The sequence below is a fragment of the Petaurus breviceps genome, unplaced genomic scaffold (assembly GCF_028583685.1).
Source record: "Petaurus breviceps papuanus isolate PSGF00001 unplaced genomic scaffold, PetGlider_PUasm1.0 90604, whole genome shotgun sequence".
Lineage (NCBI taxonomy): Eukaryota > Metazoa > Chordata > Mammalia > Diprotodontia > Petauridae > Petaurus > Petaurus breviceps.
Window position 1 is genome coordinate 209,725 of NW_027187285.1, and position 21,783 is coordinate 231,507.

The 21,783-nt window shown below is 40.3% G+C and overlaps 1 protein-coding gene across 1 annotated transcript in view; it reads right to left on the minus strand.

Moving 5' to 3' along the window:
- The window catches only part of CLSTN2 (calsyntenin 2), a 982,335-nt gene that overhangs the window by 25,755 nt on the left and 934,797 nt on the right, over window positions 1–21,783 (minus strand). Inside the window, exons 11-12 of the mRNA XM_069063864.1 lie at window positions 11,738–11,886; window positions 2,008–2,231 (exon numbers count right to left, since the gene is read on the minus strand). Of these exons, the coding sequence (XP_068919965.1) occupies window positions 2,008–2,231; window positions 11,738–11,886 (373 nt within the window). The remainder of the gene's footprint in view (window positions 1–2,007; window positions 2,232–11,737; window positions 11,887–21,783) is intronic.

The following is a 21,783-nucleotide window of genomic DNA, read 5'->3' on the forward strand; positions in this document are numbered from 1 at the left end:
GCATGTACTGAGCTGGTGGATCCAGGTAATAGCAAGGAAGACTGGCTTAACCAGTTCTTTACCCAGTTCTGGTGGTGGTACTGGGTATTAGTGGTTGGGAGATAGTTCTTTAAAATCCCTCTTAAATCTTTGCTTGTCCCCTTCTCATCCCTCCCCACCCCCAATCCCAGGACATTTCAGATTTATCAAATCTATCTTTGGGGCTATAAGAATTGTACCTGTGGGAAGGAAATTTGAGTCTTTATCTCTAGTTGAAATAATAGTAATGATGAAGATAATAATAACAGCTAGCATTTATGAAGCACTTTTAAAGTTTGCAAAGGGCCTTACTTCTGTTAACTCATTTGATTCTCCCAACAGTCTTTATAAGGTAGTGTTATTATCTCCATTTTATGGATGAAGAGACTGAGGCTGGGTGACTTGCTCAGGGTCACAGAGTAAGTGTCCGAGGCAGTATTTGGACTTGGTCTTCCTGACTCCAAGTCCAATACTTTAATCCACTGTGCCACCTAGCTGAGAAATTAACAATGAAATAATCAAAATCTCTTAGGTTAGGAAGGGACTTGATTGATTGTTTTATCCAACCCCCTTATTTTACTGATGGGGGAACTGAGGCCCACTGAAGTGACTCATTTTTTAAAATTTGTTTTTGCTTTTTTGGAGGGGAGAAGGCAGGATAATGGGGTTAAGTGACTTGCCAAAGGTCACATGGCTAGTAAGTGTTAAGTGTCTGAGACTAGATTTAAATTCGAGTCCTCCTAATTCCAGGGCCGGTGCTCCATTCACTATGCCACCTAGCCACCCCTGAAGTGACTCATCCAAGACTTTATAGTTAAGCATGAGTAAAACCAGGGCTAGGAACCATGTTTCCTGACTAATAGGCTACCACTGACTTTACACTACTAACCTGTAAAGGGTAGGGACAAACCCACTTGTCATTATTAATAGCTTACAATAGAGGTGGGATGGTATTGAGAAAACAGCACTGGATTTTAAGTTAAAGGGCCAGAGTTCATATCCTGGCTCTGCCACCTGCTACCTCGTGATCACTTTACCTTCAAAGGCCTCAGTTTTCTCATCTGTAGTTGAGAAGTTTGAACAAGTCTCTTCTAGCTCTAAATCTATGCTTATATGATTCAAAGGTCCCATCTTTTTAACTAACCAATTAACTGGCTTATTGGATCTGTAAACAAAGAACAATTCTGGAAATCATTAATTGCCCCTTCCTGCTGCGCCCATTAGCTGGTGCTAGAGTTTTAGGCTGACATGAAAACCACATCTAGAGGTATCTATTACAGCTTCCAAAAGCTGAGGTCAAAGCCCCTTTCTTGTTCTGTCTGACATTAACCACAAATGACCACAGGAGAGAAGAAAAGATCACACAGCATAATGCACATCGGCATAGAGCTCTGAAATGGCACAATCTGAGACAGGTAAAACACAATTTATTTTTATGAGCTACAGAGTGTGCAAGGAGGGCTCGGATTGCAATATTCTTCAGCCTTTGGGGAGCAGGGGTAGTTTAAGGCAACTGGTAATTAGGATTATTATAGAAGCAACCCTTCAGGGAATCCAGTCCACCCAAGCCTGCAGATCATTAGCAACCACTTTCCTGAAGGATGTACAGAGGCTTGAAAGTTATTCTCCTTGAGAAACATAGTTGAGGACAGTTCTCAAATTGATGGTTTTTTTTTCTCCTATAAACTTGCACCACTGTAGATGGAGAAAAAAAGAAGAATTTTTCCTACAGGCGTATACTTCAGCCTTCGGTGTTGCTAATATTGGTCCCTAGCTGAATAATTCAGAATACTTTATTCGGCTTTCACTGAACCAACCCTACCGATAATGAAACTGGTGAAAATATGAACGTTGAAAATTTCCCAATAGCTTAGAGTAATCCTGCTGAGTGAGACCTTCATTTTACTATACACATGTTTAAAAATGTTTACACCTTGAAATACGGCCTCAAATGCTGTCAGGAAGGTAAGAAAAACACTCCAAACTAACCTTGGACTTCCTCCTTGGAGTCTCCCGGTAGCTCTGCTTTGGCAAGAGTGCTCACAATCTTGACATCAGGAAAGAGAGTCACCCCTCTGGCATTTCCAAACTGGGCAGCTGGCCTCACAAGGTGATCTGTTCCACTAATGGTGATCCTGGGCTCTATTGCTTGCAGCACCATCACATAGGCATCCACATCTGGAACACTAATGCAGACATCTTCTCCAAAACATCTGGAAAAAACACAGGGCTCCTTCAGTGAATGGGATGGTTGGTGATTTACCAGTTTAATTCAATTTGATGAACATTTATTAAGATTCCACTTACTATAAGCAGGACAGTGTCAGCATTGGAGAGAGATGGAAAAACAACACAATTTCTGCCCATGGGGTACCTAACATCTGATCAGGTGATACCATGTTTCCCCGATAATAAGACCTATCCCGAAAATAAGCCCTCCCCTTACTGTGTAAGATTCCTCTAAAATAAGCCCTCCCCCGAAAATAAGCCCTATTGAGATTGCTACTGTAGTGAAGGTGATCCCCTGCGCTACACGCTACATTACGGTACCCTCTGTATGCATCGTTCCCCCCCTGGGTGAAACGCATGCCGCGCTCCGAGCTGCATCCAGTCAGAGCTGCAACAGTGAGCGTGTCATCCTGTTCTTCCCCAGTGATTTGCTTATTGAATAAAGGCACATTTTTTTTGTTCACATTTACCTGTTTATTAAAATTGCTGTCAATATTCATTAAAATAAGCCCTCCCCTGAAAATAAGCCCTCTGGTGTTTTTCTGTCCAAAAAAATTAATAAGACAGTGTCTTATTATCAGGGAAACATGGTATGATCAGGTAGAGTAGATTGGAGAGATAGAAGGAAAGAAATCTACATTGATTTAAGTGCCTACTGTGTGCCAGGAACTGTGCCCAAAGCTTTAAAAATATTATCCTTTTGATCTTCATGATAATCTGGGAAGGTGGGTGCTATCATTATCCCCATTTTATAGTTAAAGTAACTGAGGCAGACAGTAGATAAGCAATTGCTCAGGGTCTTACAGCTAGCAGTACAGCATAAGGGAAGAGAATAAACATTTATATAAAACCTCCCATGTGCTGGGCACTGTGCTAAATGCTTTTTGCAAATATTTTATCTGATCCTCACAAAGGTAAGTGCCATTATTATCCCCATTTTACAGTTGAGGCAGCTGAGGCAGGCAGAGGTTAAGTGACTTGCCCAGGGTCACACAACTAGTAGATGTTTGAAGCTGGACTTCAGCTCAGGTCTTCCAACTCTAGCCCTAGTGCTTCCTCCACTGTACCACCTATCTGTCTTAAGCATAATGCCTGTCACAAAGTAGGTGTTTTACTGAGGGGATAAAGGAAGATTGGAGAGGGTCCCTGAGCTTTCCCCTGAAGGACACATATTTATTAAGCACCTACTTTGGGCCCTGTCCAGTGTTAAGTGATGTGGACACTTCAAAAAACTTATAAGTCATGCTTTGTACCTGCCAGGGCTTTCTGTCTAGCTGAAGGGACAAGATATGTACCCATACTACCCAATTAGACAGTCTACACCCAACTTCTAACTCAGTGGGTTCAATGGGCAGAAGTTAAGATAGTATGCAACCTAGGGACATGTCATACAGATCACTTATCTGGGAGCTTTTAACGTTTAAAAATATACCTGAGAACTAGAAAGGAAGCAAGAATGGTAAAAACAGCCAAAGCATAAAGTCTCTTTACTCTGAGTAGAACCCTTTAGACCTTCACTTAATTCAGTTGAACCTAATGTGTTAGGTGCTGTGGGAAATACAAGAATGAATATATTTCTCTAGGATTTTAAAGTTGACCAAATATCTCCCTCACAATAACCCTGTGAAAGAAGTAGTACAAGTCCTTTGAGGACCACACAGGGGATGGATTTCAGAGCTGAGACGAGAACCCAGGTCTCTGCACTCAGGAAGCTTATAAGTTTAGTGAGTCTAAGTAGTATAGAAACAGTACTGAGGGAGGAATAATAATATCGGGCACTTATATGGCACTTGAAAGTTTGCAAATTATATTATCTAAGGGTTATAAAAAAGACATTCTCAGTCTAGACGAATATGCTATGGCCCAGGCACTGTGCTAAGGTTTCAGGAAACAAAGAAAAAAAAATCCCTGATACAGTCTAATGTTGTCTAATAACAGCTACATGTAACTACAGGTATATTATCCTCTTTTTGTAAAAAGGAAAACTGAAGATACTTCAAGTGACTTGTCCAAGGTCACTAGGCCAATTAGTATCACATGTGAACCCTGGTCCTCTTGACTCCAAGTTCAGGAATAGCCTATCCTCTCAGGCTTTAGGGGGGCTGATAACCAATTAGTTAAAATGAGGAGCAATTTGGATTCTCATTCTGGAGACTTGTGTGCCCACTCCTAGCTAATGTTGATTTCTTGGTGGTCCCAGGTACACCTCACTACCTGTTGTTGACTTAACCACTCCCAGTGACTAGTGGGCTAGTATAAGAGTCACAACTGCAGGGATCAGAGAAAGTTTCACAGAAACTGTGGCATTTGAGTTGGTCTATCAAGAATAAGTAAAGTTTAGAAAGGCATAGACTAGAGGAGACTACTTCAAACAGGGAGTGGCACAGCATAATCAAAGGCATGAGAATGGGAAAGCACATGGCTTCTTTGGGAAATGGTAAATAAATAGTTCAGCTTGACCAGAACAAAGGGTGGGAGGAATAGGAAAAATAGGTTGGAACTATATCATGGAGGGCTTTGAATGCTGGACTAAAAAGTTTGAGCTTATTTCGTAGGCTATGGGAAGATTCATAAGGAGGGTAGTTGCATAATGAATGATGAACTTTAGGAAGGTGACTCTGGCACAATGTACACAATGGACTAGAGACAAGATATGAGAAGTGAGATCAGCTAGAAGGCTATTGTTATGGAGGCCTTACTGGGGAAAGTTGGAAAGGAAAGGTGACAAATGACAACCATTTTGGAAGTAGAATCAGCAGAACTTAGCAACTGACTAGATGTGAAGAGTAAAGAGAGAAAGAGAACAAAAGAGGATCCCCTGATTTCTAGCTCAGATGATTAGGGAGGTCAGAGACTGGAGCTGGTTTGGGGGTGACAAGGTGGGATTAATTCAACTCTCAACACATCAAGTTTGAGATGCCAGTAGGATAACCAGATGATAATTATCTAATTATCTCCAAGTTGGAGATGTGAGTCGGGAGCCTGAATGATAAACTTGGGAATATTCCACTGGTAGGTAATATATACTTGAAGCTGCATAAGTGGTTGCCAGTGACTAGAATATTAAATTAGAATAGAATGTTGTAGACAAACTGTTGTGTAGGTAGAAGATTTATTAGGTAGGAGAAAGAGGCTTAAACTAGCAAAGAAAACTTGAAGAGTGGTCAGAGAGATAGAAGAAAAACTAGAAGCTGATCTAATATCCCAGAAGCTAAGGGAGAAAAAGAGTTTTATGAGAGAGAGGATGACAAATGTTTCAGAGAAGGTAAGGAGGATGAGACCTGAGAAAACAAAAACGCACATATATACACACCTATACATATATACACACACATATATATATATATATACATACATATATATACCAGTAATCATTGATGACCTACCAAAAAAAGAGACTTTCATGTTAGTGGAAAACCAGATTACCATGTGTTAAGGAATGAATGGGAGGTGAAGACGTGGAGGCATGATGAGTTTAGACAATCTTTTTGAGAAGACTTGGTGAAAACAGAAATTTTGGATGGTAGCCCAAAAAAGGAAAAGGAGTCTGATGAAGAATTTATTTACTTTTTAGAACAGAGGAAGTCTGAACTGTAAGGAGAGATTAAAGATGCCTAAAAAAGGAAATAACTGATAAAACCAGTTCTGAGAAGGAAGTAGGAGGGAATGGGATCGAGGCCCAAGTGGAAAAGTGACTCTAGAAAGGAGGGACAATTCTTCCCCTCTGAGACTGGAGGAAAGTAAGAGAGGATGGTGAAAATACAAACATTTTGAGGTGGAGTGGAGCAAAGTTGAGAGGGCTCATGTTTCACTTTGCTCAATAAAGTAGACAGTGGACCTGGCTTTTGAGAGTGAGTGGAAGTGGATATAGAGTTGAAATTATTGAGGAAAGTGCTAACTGTCCATTTCAGGGCATTTGCTGAGTACATAAGAGATGACAGAAGGGTGGTTGAACAGTAGTAAAGGTCCAACTAAAGTTAGCATGAATTTGTAGTGCTTTCGCAATCCTTTGGAGCAGTTCTTGGCAGTCTAGGGATGGTAGTAGAAAAAGCTTGCTGCGACCTTTTTCCAAGGTTGGAAATTGGGAGGGCAGGTCACAGGCATGAGGGATTGTGGTGGCCTAGCAAGAGTATAAGTGAAATGACCGTCTAGGATGGACGAGGAGACTAGTGAAACAACAAGGATCTTGAGGTATTGGGAGAATGGGCAGAACAGTGGCAAGGACCAGGGAAAGGAGGACTGAAGCAATGGGAAGTAAAGGGTTAGAAGAAGCTGGACGTACAACGTGTGTGGACTTGGGCTTAACCTTTCTGAGGTTATTTCCTTATCTGTAAAATGAGAGGGTTGAACCAGATGGCCTCTATGGTCCCTTCTGGCCCTGCCATTATAATATTAGGGGATGGGAATTTCAGAATCTTGAGAGCTTCAAGGGAATTGAGTAGAATCTGACACATGGCTTATACTTTTGGAGTAAAGATATAAATTACTGGTGTTAGGAAGGTCCAAGAACCTTTGAAGCCATGCTGTTGAAACACCTGCCAAGGTGAATAGTGTGCCTTATATAGAGTTCTAATAAAATTATTTTTTCCTCTTGTTTTTTTAGCATATTATGGTTTTAGAACAGCAAATTAGAGAAATGAAGATGGGAAGGACAACTTACAAACTGAGAAAAGGAGGAAAGAGAAATTTAAATCAACACAATTAGAAAAGCATTTATTATTCCGAGGGCATGCAGTGTAGAGACAAATACTCTTCAAAAACTCCTGAAGATATCATTGTATTTATATTTAGCACAGTGAAATAAAGGATGGGCATAAGAACTCCCATGAGTCATCAATAAAAATGTTATTTTTAGTATTTTCTGTTTAAGGAGGCAGGGGTTAGCCTTCGGTTTTTTGGAAGATTCAGCTACCTTGGGCAAGATATGTAAACTCTCTGTGCCTTAGTGTTCTGGCTTTGATATTCCATGATTCTGTGGGGCTTCTCATTCCCAATGGTGTTGGCATTATTATATTTATAATCCTATTCATACTGGTATACCTAAATCACCTGAATCTCTCCATGATTGCCTCTGGATAATTCAAATGCCACCTTCTCCTTCCCCATTGCCATTTACTTTTACTTTGATTAACCTGCAGCATGGGCAGGTTTTCCTCTGATGTATATCACAATCTCTCTAAGACCTCATTCTGTGCCTTAGTACCCTCTGTCTCCTCTCTACCCCAACTCTATCAGAAATTCTTGCCCATCCAAATATCACTTATCCTGAAATGCCCCCATTTTATTGTATATTTCTTCTGTGCTCAGCAGGCTGAGTTTCTAGGGTGCAGAATCCTGTTTTGATCAGTGGGGGCTCACAGACACTCCCTCTGCAAGGGTTGAACTTTGAGGGTTATTTCTGGAGGGCTTCTCTAAGCTACTGAGTTCGAGTTCAAAGAAAAATTTATTACTAAAGCTATCAGAAGGGATTTACAGAGAATAGCCTGCCAGTAGAAATGGAAATATTCTCATATGATCAACATGCAAATCTTAAACATTTAATTAATGTTAAAGTGAGTAATCAATGGCATGGTTAATTTGGTAGAAGGTAATTGTTATGAGCATTATTATTAGGTATGCAAATTGTTATCTAATAGGCTGTATAGAGCCATCTCACTAAATGAGACCCCAGAGCTAAACCATCATGTTTATCCACTGCGTGTTTTATTTCCCTTTAAGGATATCACAAGAGTGTTGTTCCTAGGTAGTTTATGAGGTTTAGAAATATGTTCCTTTGTCTTACAATACACTGAGCCCAACTCCCCCCTGGCCATGCTCCGTTGTTTTTCAGCTGCTTCCCATACTCTCAGGTGAGCTGAAACTGGCAGCTACCAGGGTGAGCAGCTTGTCAAAAAGTGTACTTCGGGTGGTTGAAAGGGTAAGCATCTGAGGGGTTAGGGAATCACCATTCTGTTACTTCTAGAATGCCAAGGGAAAGTGGGACTATGCAAAATCTACTGACCAATGTACCTTGATAGAAGAATATGTGCCTATGGGAGAAGCCTAATTCTCTCCTTACTCCTTATCGTGTAAATACTCAGAACTGAGGCTCCCCTTTATTTCCAGAGACAATCTTGTCATCAGGATTGCTTATTACTAAAGTGAGAGGAGTGCTGGATTTGAAGGGGATCTGAGTTGCAATACCACCTCTGCTACTTATTACCTGTGTGACCTTGGACAAGTCACTTAACCACTCCAGACCTCAGTTTCCTCATCTGTAAAATGGGGTGATTGTATTAGATGATTTCTTTTATTGTCCCTTCTAAATCTCTGATCCTATGGAGAGGTTACATGACCCTAGCCTCTGAGGTTTTTGCTTAGAAGGAACTTAATTAGATGCCCTGTTGCATTGGTCACAATTCTCTTCAAAAAATAAGGTTTTCTAAAGAGGATTCAGAACCCCTATAGGCATCTGGAGACACAGGCCATTAATGAATGAAGGAAGAAATGTTCCCCTCCCTCTTCCAGCTGGGGCTCATTCACGAAATTATATTTCACTGTTAGAACACAGGGTTGGCCTTTGGCAAAATCATGGCCACTAAATCTGCCCTCTATACCCTCCCACATCCTGTTTCCGAACTTCTCACTCCATTCCTAGTGTGTCTATTTCCCCTTTTCTGGTTCTTATCTTTGTGTCCCATTTTTAAGTAACCTCATAGTTACCTGCCAAAGTATCTTATGGACCAATAAGCTAATTCTCTGTTGCATGTGTGTAAATAATAGTTTTGCTTTTTTTCTAATTCACAGAATTTTTAAAAAATCAACAAACATTAAGTACTTGCTATGGGCAAACTGCTTTGCTAGGCACTAGGGACACAGAGACAAAGTATGACAGTCACTTCCCTCAAGTAGTTAATCATATAATTAGGGATATGTAGGATACATATAGAAATAAGTATGGCACAAGGCACATATGATAGGGGCAAAGATACAAAATTGATTTAGTAAAATTTAAGGGAGGAAGAGATCACTTTTAGCTGGGGAAAGAGAGGTCAGGGACAGTTTCATGTGTCACCTGAACTATGCCTTCAATACTGACAAAAAATTTAATAAGTAGAGATGAGGAGAGAGCACACAGATGGCCTGTGTGAATAAGCAAAAGGTAGGAGAAAGGGGTGGGGGGGGGAATGGTCTGGGAAATATGTCAGTTACCTAGTCAGGCTAGAACAGACTTTGCATAACTTGTAAACTTCTCAAGGCCGAAGATTGGTTAGACTAGAGACACACTAATGATGGTTGATTGCCTTGGGTTATGAGACAAATGGGAGAGTGCACAGTGGCAACCCTCCATTTTTCACAGGACTGCTGGAAATCCTTTGATGGGCTGCAAAAGGCCCATGTGTCATATATTGTGCAGGGCTGGTCTAGAATGTAGTGTGTGCTAAGTGGTGTGATATGCAATAGGCTGGAATGGTAGGCTGAACCATCATAGAAGGCCCTCAAAATTAGACTAGAGAATTTGTGATTTATCCTAGAGGCAATGGGGAGTCACAGGAAATTTCTGAGCAGGGGAATAGTATAGCTAGTTTTAGTTGGCAATGCTGTTATTTCCTTCCTTCGTTCTTCTTCCCTCTACTCTCCCCTTCTTCCTCTGTCCACATGGGTAGTCGTACCCTTACATGTGAGTGCTCTATCCAAAGAAATATTAATTTTGAGAAACATGCTTCTCAAGCTGTCTTGGGGGTGAGGGGGTAGATTTTTTTTCTTCCCTACTTATTCTATCAATTCCTTCCCCCCGCCCCCCGCCAAAAAAAAAAAAAAAACTGGGACAAGTGACCCTTTTGTCTCATGTAGTTTTCATTTATGATTTTTTGAAATATAGCTCTGAAAAATCAGACTTTGATAAAGCCCACTGAGATTCAAATGGAGTTACCTGACTATGCCTTTAAACCCAAATCACCCTGGCTCTCACTGATTGGCCAATGATAGGTCCCCCAGTCCAAGTCTCACTTGCTCACTGGATTTTGATGGTTCAGAGAGTGTAAATAGCAATGGTTTCTGTTCTGGCCAGAAATGCTGAGGGTCTTCCCCTCAGACTGATTCTTTTGAGAAGGCAAATTAGGACATCTTTTGCCTCAATCCTTACCTAGTCTTTAATCACGGAATGGGTGTTTCCTCAGACAAACTGTCACCTGGGAAAGACCTGAGTTTATAATGGCCAAGGTCTCCCACTGTAGCCAGGTATCCTGACCCATGTCTTGCCATCGAACTCCAAATGACTCTGGCTGAGTGAGGCTGATGACTTTACACACTTAAATCCAATTCACTTGCAAGTCAAGAAACCCTCCTGATGTCATTGGTCCTCTTTAGGAATGAAGAATAAACAACAACAGAATAGCTAGACCTTTGCATTAGATTTATTTTAGCAGCTGCCCAAAAGATAGTTGAAGAGGGAGGCTCGAGGCAAGGAGACCAATTAGGAAACTATTATAATAGACTAGACCAGGTCCTTGGGAATAGGACCATCGGATCATTGATATCAAGCTGGAAAGGACCTTAAACATCACCTAGTTCAACCCCCTCATTTTCTAGATGAGAAAAGTTAAGATCCAGAAGTGGGAATTGACTTGCTTAAGATTGTACAAATGGTGTTACACAGTCTATGACTTCTCCTTAGCCCTCAGATCTTTCACAGATCCAAAACAAGGACCTAGTACCTAGTAGATATTCAATAAATATTTCTTGATTAAATTACTGACATACTTTAATTCAATAAATATGTATTAAGTATTTACTTTGCACCAGGTACTATTCCAAGCACTGGGGATACAAAAACACTTGAAAGACAGTCCCCTACCCTCAAGGAGTTTACAATATAATGAGGTAGACAACATGCAAACAAATATATACTTATTATGGCTAAGGTGTTAGATGGTATGGTTTAGCTTCCCAAGTTGTATTTACATTGGGATAAGGGACAGAGAAAATGAAACACTCTTAAGTCTTCCAAGAAATGAAGCTTTAATGTTGGAATTTCAGGTCAAACATACTGCTAGAGAGCAGTAACAGAGGCAGTTTTGAGTAAAGGGTACCTTCCTAGAGCTCCTTTATTTAGGCAATCCATATACGTGACTATCTATTTGGCTTTCTGGGTTTAGAATGGAAACCATATTACTATTAAAGCAGGTACAATTGACAAAATGAAGATTAGAACATCTTAAGCAGTAAAACAAAAAAAATTTCCTGAAAAATCAAATGAAATAATTAATTGTTAAATATATTTGTATAGGCCTCTTCAGTTAACCAGAAAATTGGAACAATCCCTTTTCTACAAGTAGAAAAATGTGAATAGCACTGTAGGTATAGAAGAGTGAGCATTGACTCAATGCTTAGTAAATGGTAGTTTTTTTTCCCCCTTAGGAACATTGTTTTCTCTCTTCCCAATCCCCATGGCAAGTACACTTTTTTTGCAGCATGATGGACTTAATGGGTTTGATGGAATTGAACTTACTGGACTTTTGATGACACTTTGAGCCTCCTGACTCCTGAAGTGGGGAATTGCCTGGAGTTGATGTAGGACACTTTCTGGAGAGCCTGATTTATATTCCCGATGTCTTCTCCTTCCATAACAAGAACTGACTGGGAAGGGTTGAAGTGATACTAGAGAAAACAGAAATGATTAGTATAAAAGATAACAGGCACACAACACCTACCCAGCAGTAGTCAGAGACATATCTTTGAGGAAAGGTCTCCAATATAACTCTTGAACCTAAATGTCTACAAAATGTTTCACATGTAAATATAGTAATCTATTCATTATTTGCATGTGTGTTATCTATTCTCTGGATTATTGTCAGTAGAGCTTTATACCCACACTGGAATCTCTCTGCCACCTGGTAAACTGGGGCCATTTTCTCTTGCCATTTGTGTAGGGAAAATTTAAATATCAGCTGTAGTCAAATGACAAGAAAAAAAACTTGTAAAACATCCTAATGTATTTTTGAAAACCCAATATTCATTGCTTGTGGAATATCCACTGCTCTATGCTGTCTGCTTTCTGTTAGGACAGAGAATTAAATGTTGACCACAGCCTGCTGTTGGTTATTGATTTTGTCACAATCCTTAGCCTAAATATCGCCAATAATAGTGTTATAGAGAATGTCAAGCAGCAAGACTTCAAGGGATCTAAAGAAGTCATCAGGAGAGGGAAGGTGACTGGACTTGGGATTTCATTGGCTTAAGGAACTTACCATATTGGGAAAATTTCCTTTACCAATGCAGACTGGCCATTTATCTGCTTAGAACATTTTATCATTTATCAGCCATTTATCATCTTGGAACATTGAGAAGTTGAATGATTTTCCTAGGGTCACACAGATGGTAGATGTCAGGCACAAGAATCAAACACAAGTGTTGGGGGTCAGCTTTCTCATCCTTATGCCACATTGCCATATTCTGTCCACATTCTGTATTTTGTAATATTCTAATAATGGTTCACATTTATGTAACACTTTAAGGCTTATATGGTATTTAGTGCAAATACTCAAGGCTTAACCAAGAGGTTAAACGATTAGGTGTCAGATCCAGACTTAAAATCCGGAGCTCTTGATTCATGTTTAATGAGCTTTAAAAAATCTGATTTTAATTGATATATTTTGTCTTTCTATCTTCTTCATTTCTGAATATATTCTTCTTCCTTTTCCCCCTGCCCATGAGCTTTCCCTTGTAACAATGAATAAAAAAGAGTGAAAAAAAATAGCTAGGCAAAATGAACCAGAGCTTCAACTGTATCTGACAATACATACAATAATTCATAGCCATAGTCCTTTTATCTCTGTAAAGCATGAAGGGAAGTGAATTTTTCCAACTCTTCTCTGGGATCAGGCTTGGTCATTATAATTAACCCATCATTCAATTTCCCAGCGATCTTTCTACTAATAACAATAGCTCACATTTATTTTTATGGTGCTTCACAGTTCACAAAGCACTTGACTCACAACAACCTGGTGAGACAGGAAGTAAGAGTATTTCTATTTATCATCCCCATTTTTCAGATGAGGAAGCTGAGGCTCAGAGAGATTAAACAGCTCCTTTAATCACACAAGTTAGAAAATATTGGAGAGTTAGACTTAAATTCTTTTCCCCACTTTACCACAGTTAATAACACATATGGTTATGTACTAGAGCCCTACTGAACCTTAGGATAGTGCCATGTATGGGGACATTCTCCATAAGTACTAACTGATGAGGGTGCAATCACGTCATTCCTTGTATAAGAACTTATAATGACTCCTTATTGTCCATCATATTAAAACCCAGCTTATTAATCTGACATCAACCTTTCTTCACTCCTTTTTCCCATTACTCCTCAACCTACACCCCTCACTCTAATCAGACTGTTTTCTGTACTATGTACATATGGCATCTATTTTTTCCTTTGGGTCTTTACTGAAGTCTCCCTTCTGTCATTGATTATATTACTCTCTACTGTCTACCAGTCCTAATTCCTAACTGTCTTGGATACCCAACCTCCTTTGTGAGGTTTTCTGGCCTAACTCTGGGTCAAAGTGATTATTCCTTTCCTTTGAGTTCTTACAACACTTCAACATCAAGTTGGTACCACACAGCATCTTGTGATTTCTTGTGTACTATCTTAACTGTACCTCTTACCGGATAATTTGTCTCCCTAACTTTTCTTTAAGACCAAGGTCAGATATAATGTTTTTTTTTAATTTTACATTTCTCAACAGTTCCTAGCATAGTTGGCATTAAATAGATACTGAATATATATATATATATATATATATATATATATATATATATATTTGTTGAAATGGAAGAATAAAGGAGAGTCTGAATTAGTGAGATATTTAAAAGAATTCTTTTTAAAAAATGAAATACATTTTTATTACTTTGAAGGTAGTACTCTGAGGAAATTTGTGATCTCATTGATGTAGTTTCTTCCTCTAACCATGCAGATCACAACCTACTGATCCGTACCCATCTCAAGTTCTTGTCCATGTCCTTCCTCTTACTAATCCTTCATAAAGGTTCTACCCATACTGAGGGGGGGTCTTCTTCTATAGCTTGTGCTATTACACGAATACTAATGGACAAAGATTATTCTATTGGTCATCACTTGTTCTTTCTGTGTGATCAACTTGTCTTTTCTTTTCCATTTCTCCATCTCTCTGACATATTTGATATTGCTTCTTCTAATAACTCTTCACTTATAATATATGGTAGCCTACCATATGCCTCTTCATGGCCCTTCCAGTGACTCTCAACTTTTAATTCTTTGAAGACTGGTAGTCCATGACTTACAATCATTTGACATTGAAAAACACATGGTGATATGAAGACCTCTGGGGTGTTAATGTATGCGGGACCCATCGTCTCCGACTTAGTCATGTTGTCCAGTCATTTCAGTCATGTCTGACTCTTTGTGATCCCATTTTGAGTTTCTTGGCAAAGATATTGGAGTGTAAATATTGCTACTTACTTCTCCAGCTCACTTTTTGCAGATAAGAAAACTAAGGAAACAGGCTGAAGTGACTTGCCTCCAGAGTCGCATAGTTAATAAGTGGGAACTTAGGAAGATGTCTTCCTGATTCCAGGAAATGATTAGCAAGTTTGTGATTGATGTAAAGATTATATCTATATCTACTCCTTTGTATATTCCACCAATTCCTCCTGGTTATGCCCACTGGAGCCAAGCAGAATAAGTCTACTCCATGTTTCACATGAGGGATTTCACATGGATGAATGAGTAAACTTAGTCTTTCAGAATTTTTTGAGAGAAAAGACTATGGCTGTGAAATGCTGCACGTACTGTGACCCTGTGACCACTGTGCTGGTTCATTTTGCCTAGTTACTTTTTTCAAAATTTTTGAATTTCAAAAAACCTTTCAAGTACTTGGATATTTAATTGGTGTATTCTTTTATTCTTTCCCTCCTTCCTTTCTTCCTTTATTATTAATCCAATCCTTATTATGATCAACATATTGTATTAGGTACTATAAGTAATACTAAGAAGACAGGTTCCTTTGCTCTCCAGGAGCATATAATTCAGTTGAGATAATGGCATATACACAACTTGAAAAAAGACAGTAGACTATATTTCCTATGCATGCTCTGCAGATTTTAAAGAAGGGAGATATCACTTCCCTGGAGTGACAATGGAAGGCCTTATGGAGGATATGGATTTGGATACAAATTAAAGAGAACACAGGGCAATAGTTGGTTGGACCACAGTGGATTGAGACAGTTAAGGATAGCAGAGAGACAGAGGAAAGGGAATAAACAAAGGACCAGAGTGTGGGGAAAAAGAGTAAATGATGTACTGAGGATCATAGAATTCAGAGCAGGAAGGGACCTCCAAGACCATCTAATGCACTTCCCCAACCTTTCCCTGCCCCCATCTTCATTCTTCTTCCCCTCTCCTCCCCCAAGCCTAAGGTTACAGGGTTGGTATTCAAACCCAGGTCTTCTCAAATTCAGAGCTCTTTCAAGGTGATGGTGAAGGGATTAGGAATTTGAAATAGATTGGAATAAAAAGGTAGATTGGAGTCGTTATTGTGGTAGATCTTAAATATGGTTTGGACTTTTTCCTGGAGGCAATACGGAATTACTAAAGGTTTTGATTAGAGGAGTAATCTGATGAAAAAGGTAATTTAGAAAGGTTCATTTGGAAGAGACATAAAGGACAGATTATGGGGAAATGGAAAGGCTAGAAACTGGGAAATCAGTTAAAAGACCACTATATTCAACCAGGTTTGAGTTTATAAGGACAAGGGTAGTATCCCTAGGAATGGAAAGGAAAGGACTCAAGATTCAAGAGAAATGTTGGAAGGTGAGAGAGGGTAGTTCTAGCCTGGGTGACCAGGATAATGGACATACTAATGATAGAAAATAGGAAAGTTAGAAGTTGAAACATTCTCTCTCTCTCTCTCTCTCTCTCTCTCTCTCTCTCTCTCTCTCTCTCCTCTTCATCTCCTTTCACTCTCTCCCTCCCTCCCTCCACATCCATCTCTGTTTTTCCCTCCTCCTTCTCCTCCTCCTCCTCCTTCCCTTTCTCCTTTCTCCCTCTCCTAGGGAAGGGGGGAGGAATGATGATTTCGATTTGAGGTCCTGATGGACCAAACCCATGGAATAACCAACACACATGTGACAATGTAGTACTAAAGCTTGAGAAAGAGTTGGGGGCTGGGGATATGGCTTCAGGTATCCTTCAGGTGGAGGAAATAGCTGATACAATGGCATATGCTCCCTTGGGATCCTATTTTAACCATTCATTCACTTGGCAAACCCTTTTATTGTAAATAACACCTGCAAAGGTCAACTTCAGCTCAATCCTGGGAAGGGGAATATCATCATAAATTTCACAGACCTGGCACCTGAGTAAACGAAGGTTGCCTTAGAAGGATCCCTAGAGGGGAGTCACAAAAAGTGACCCTGTTAAAACCTGGAGCTGATGATCCCACCAAACAGCAAAATGGATCCATGGTGGGGGGGGGGGCGCTGGATGAGGGTGGGACAGACGAACAGAGAGACTTTCTAGAGAGGAATGGATTGCCAAAATTTCACAGTAGCATGAATACTACACCTTGTTAGCTCGAGCCTTCTAGCAAGAGAGAAGAGAATTATCCAGGGAAGGCTGAGGATCCCTAGTTTACTTAATAGCTCAGCTGCCAAATTATCTGGGGGGCAGCCGTGGAAAACAAGGGAGGGTCTTACACCAATCATTTATATCTTTGTTGAAGAAGAGAAAAAACATGCACAGTGGATAAAAATAGCAACAACTTTAACTCTTCTCTCTCAATCCCATGGTAGAAATAGAAAAATCAAGCCACAGTGAGGGCAAGAAAATCTCAGATTGCAACATAAGACATCAGGTGACATAATAAAGCTGGTGGTGTCTTGGCAGACAGGAGGAAGCAGCTTGAAGCAGGGGAGTCCTTAGGGGATGCGTGACAATAATCTCCACCTTGCTGTGTTTCTTGGTTACTAGGAATATGATTTTTTCCTCCTCACATATAATAAAGTAATTTGCAAATTTTTGTTGGCTGTGGGAAGCTGAGGAGTTCTCTGATTGCTGTGTGGTTAGGACAGATGTTTCTGGATGTCAAGCTGGATGCATATGGATTATATCACTGTCCAAGGTCAAGCATCCCTTGTGCCTCCTTTCACTCATGACTTGAGATGTCAGTCTGAGAGGCCTAGTCCTTTGCACTGGTACCTACAGGAATCTTCTGTCTTTTTCCTCTGATTTTCTTCTGTCACTCTGCCAAATTCACCAAGCGGCAACAGATGATGAGTAGTAACTGGAGAGGACCCTGTCACTGTTGTCATTTCACAACTGAAAACCTCTCCTAAGCCAGACTCTCAAAATGTTAGTGCTTCTCATCCCTTGTCTTGCACTGGGCTACTGGGGAAGTTACTTACATAGATCAAACACCAGGAGAAACAATTCCTTGCAGGTGCTTCCTTGTTGGAAGACAATAAGGTGACCCTGAGGGCCAGCCTTGGACAGAGCTTGGGTTCAAGTCTTGCCTCTGAAATATGCTAGTTGTGTGACCATGGGCAAGTCATTTAACTTCTTAGGTTTTCAAGCAACCTTCTAGTCATAGTGTGATAGTTCACATATATTAACAAAAGGAATTCCCATTCTGAGAGTTCCCCTGTGGAGTTGAAACAGCAGATCTGAATGCCCCTCCCCAATAAGAAGGGACTCATATTTCTATGAGTCTACTAGGACTATGAGCTTGAATTCAACACACTATCTGTTAAGAAAGCAAGAAAATAGTTACAAAAAATCCCTACAGTGAATAAAAAAAGATTCAGGAATGTGTGTCGATATGGCAGAAGTAGCCACTCGAAGGTGTCCCAGGATCAGATTGTAGTCCTGCAAACTACAGGCAAACTCTATTCATTTGGCTCATTTGGATGATTGTTGAGTATGAAATATGGAATTAGAGATTTCCTGAGCTGGAAGGGACCAGAAAGATCACCTCATCCAACCCCCTCATTTGACAGGTGTGTTTGACAAATATGTCTTTGACAGCTGAGGAAACTAAGGTCCAGAGATGTCCAATGACTTGCAGGGTACACAGTTAATCATAGCAGGACTCAGCCTAGAACTTAATTCTTTTGACTCTCTACAATAAATGTCACCAGCCCACAAATATTTCTCACCAGCTGGTCAAGAGCTATACTGTTAGAAAGAATGAAGCAAATCAGTAATCAATGGATGAAAATCACTAGTTAACACTGGGCGTTGGGGCCAGTTTAGTTGGATAGCACATTGCTTAGTAAATGATATTCCCTAAAACCCAGAGTGGGGTTAGACTGATCTCAAGTTAAAAGAGAAGAAAAATTTGACGTGTCATCAGCACTCCATCAGGCAGCCAATAAATTTTTATTAAATACCTATGTGCCAGGCACTCTGTTAAACACTGGGGATACAAAAAAAAAAAGGCAGACTGTTCTCTTTTTTTTTTATGAGCAATCGGGGTTAAGTAACTTGCTCAAGGTTACACGGCCAGGTGTTTCAGGGTGGGTGCTAAGTGTCGGAGCCCAGATTCGATCCCCAGGTCATCCCGACACTGGAGCCGGTACTCTTACTCACTGAGCCACCTCAGACTCATTCTCAAAGAGCTCAGTCTAATGATGAAGTCAACATGTAGATAACTGAACCAACAAGTTATGTGCAGGATAAATTGGAAGTGATCATTAGAAGGAAGGCATTGTCACTTTTATGGAGGATCAGGAAAAGCTTCCTGGAGAAGGTGAGCTTTTAGCTAGGACGTCAAGCAAGGCCAGGAAGCAGAGATGAGGAAGGAGAGAATTCCAGGCCTGAAGAAACCAGCAGCTAGCTCAGCTGCAACAGTTCAGAAAGTCAGTGTCAGACTGGATTTGACCTCATAGCTTCATCATTCCTTGTTCCCCATTCTGCATACGGCTGGATCACAACCTAGCATTTCATGCTCCCTCATGACACAAATCCAATCATTTGCCAACTCTAGTCAACTTTACCAACACAGTATCTCTTGAATGTCCCCAGTTCTCCACTCATGGAGCCACTACCCCAGTTCAGGTCCTCATAACCTGGACTATTTCAATAACTTCCTGACTTGTCTCCTTGCCTCAGGTATTCAATCCACATGGCCGCCAAAGCAATATTCCAAAAGTACAGCACTGCTCACATTCTTCCCTTACTCAAAAATGTCTTTCACTTCTAGAAACAAATATAAACCCCTTTGGCATTTAAAGTTCTTTCTTTTTTTTGCCTTTTTTTTGAGGGCAATTGGGGTTAAGTGACTTGCCCAAGATCACACAGCTAGTTTTTGTGTTAGTGTCTGAGGCCAGATTTTAACTCAGGTCCTCCTGACTCCAGGGTCAGTGCTCTATTCACTGCACCACCTAGCTGCCCCTAAAGTTCTTTAAATAGACTGTTACAGATTTATCAAGCATTACTCCCCTTCACATAATCTGTTGGACACCCAAGGTATCCTTCTTGCTGTTCTTCATGACATTGCATTTCTGCCTTCATATTAGCAACAGCTAGGATTTGCAGTAGAGGGATTATTGGTCTTAAAATCCAGAAGACCTGAGTTCAAACCCAGCCCCAGACACTTACTATCTGTGTGACCCTGGGAAAGCCACCTAATCATTGTTTGCCTTACTTTTCTTACCTGTAAAATGGGGATAAAAACAGCACCTAATCTCCCAGAATTGATCAATTGAGATGATAATTTTAAAGTGTTTAAAGTACTTGGTTCAAAGTAAGTGCCATATAAATATTAGCTATTATTATTATTTGTGTGCTGGGAATGTATTTCCTCCTAACCTTCAACTCTTAAGAGTCCCTAAATTTCCTTTACAGCTCAGCTCAAGTGATATTTGCTATATAAGGTCTTTCATGATTCCTCTCTTCCCCAATTACTAGTGTCACTCTCCACCCCAAATTTCTTGCATTTACTTTGTGTTTACATATTATGTAATACACACATTATGGTACATATATGTGTATATACACACACATACATACACACACACACACACACACACACATATATATATATGTGACCATGTACACAATAATATCACATACAGAAAGTTATCTATCTAGTACAGATTCTCTTTCCTGAAAGGACATAAGCTCCTTATGGGCAGGAACCATCACATTTTTGTCTTTGTATTCCCAGTACCTAGCAAAGTTCCTGGCACATTTGTTGTTGTCATTCAGTTGTGTATGGCACTTCATGACCCCATGGATTGTAGGTTTTCTTGGCAAAGATACTGTAGTGGTTTGCCATTTCCTTCTCCAGTGGATTAGAGCATATAGAGAGGTTAAGTGACTTGCTTAAGACACAGCTATTAAGTGTCTGACCCAATTTGGACTTGGGTTTTCCTGACTCCAGGCCCAACTTTCTATCCACTGAGCCATTTAGCTGCCTCCTAAGCAAACAGAGGTTAAGTGACTTGCCCAAGGTCACACAACTGGTAAGTGTCTGAGGTCAGATTTAAATTCAGGTCTTCCTGACTCCAGGCTCAGCTTTCCATCCACTGAACCATGTAGCTGTCCCTCCTTGATTGATTGTGTATTCTTAGTACTAACATAGGCTACAACTTGAACCTGTACAAATACCTATGAATATCCCAACACATCACAATTATGATACAAAGGAAGAAAATCTGGACTAATAAATTAGACACCAATTCCTTATGCCTCCCAGCTTGATTCAAACCCAGGACTTAGCTTTAGATTCCATGGTCTTACTGCACTATATTCCCTCTCCATGTCATAGCAGAGTCCTGATTAGAATAGCTGCTCTTGGCAGTGAGAGAATTCTCAAGAGGAAGCTTTTCTCTCCTTTGTGAAAATTCACTACCTTCCAGCAACACACAATCCCTACCTCTGCCAGATGTGCTAACAGGAATACCAACCTCCCCAGGTAGGCCCTTTTAGCCTTGTAAAAAGGCTGACACATCCATGGTCCACAATGGGTTGGAGATGTTGGGAGGGGGAGGGCCATTACAAAATTAACTTGCCCCACCCTTACTTTTCATAAATTTCCTATATCAATAAACCTCTTTGCTCCGATTTGGAAAATTCCTAATTGTTCTTATCTTTCTTGATTTGTCTGATCTGCTTGGCACGGGTGACCACCTCCTTCTGGATACTCTCCTCCCTGGGCTTGCATGATACTATTAACTCTTGGTTCTCCTTCTACAGTTTTAAGCATTCCTTCCAAAGGAATTATTCATCACCTAGATCATACCCCTAGCTCTCCAAAGACTCTATTTTAGGTCCCAACCCCCTCTCTTTTCTGTCTCTTTTTGTGAATTTATCCGTTTCTCTGGGGTAAATTATCATCTCTATGCAGATTTACTCATATATCTTTGCATCTAACTCCATTATCTAGACCAGGGGTAGGGAACTGGCAGCCTCAGGGCCACATGTGGCCCTCTAGGTCCTCAAGTGAGTCCCTTTGACTGAATCCAAATTTCACAGAATTCTGGATTTGTTAAGAACCATACTTGAGGACCTAGAGG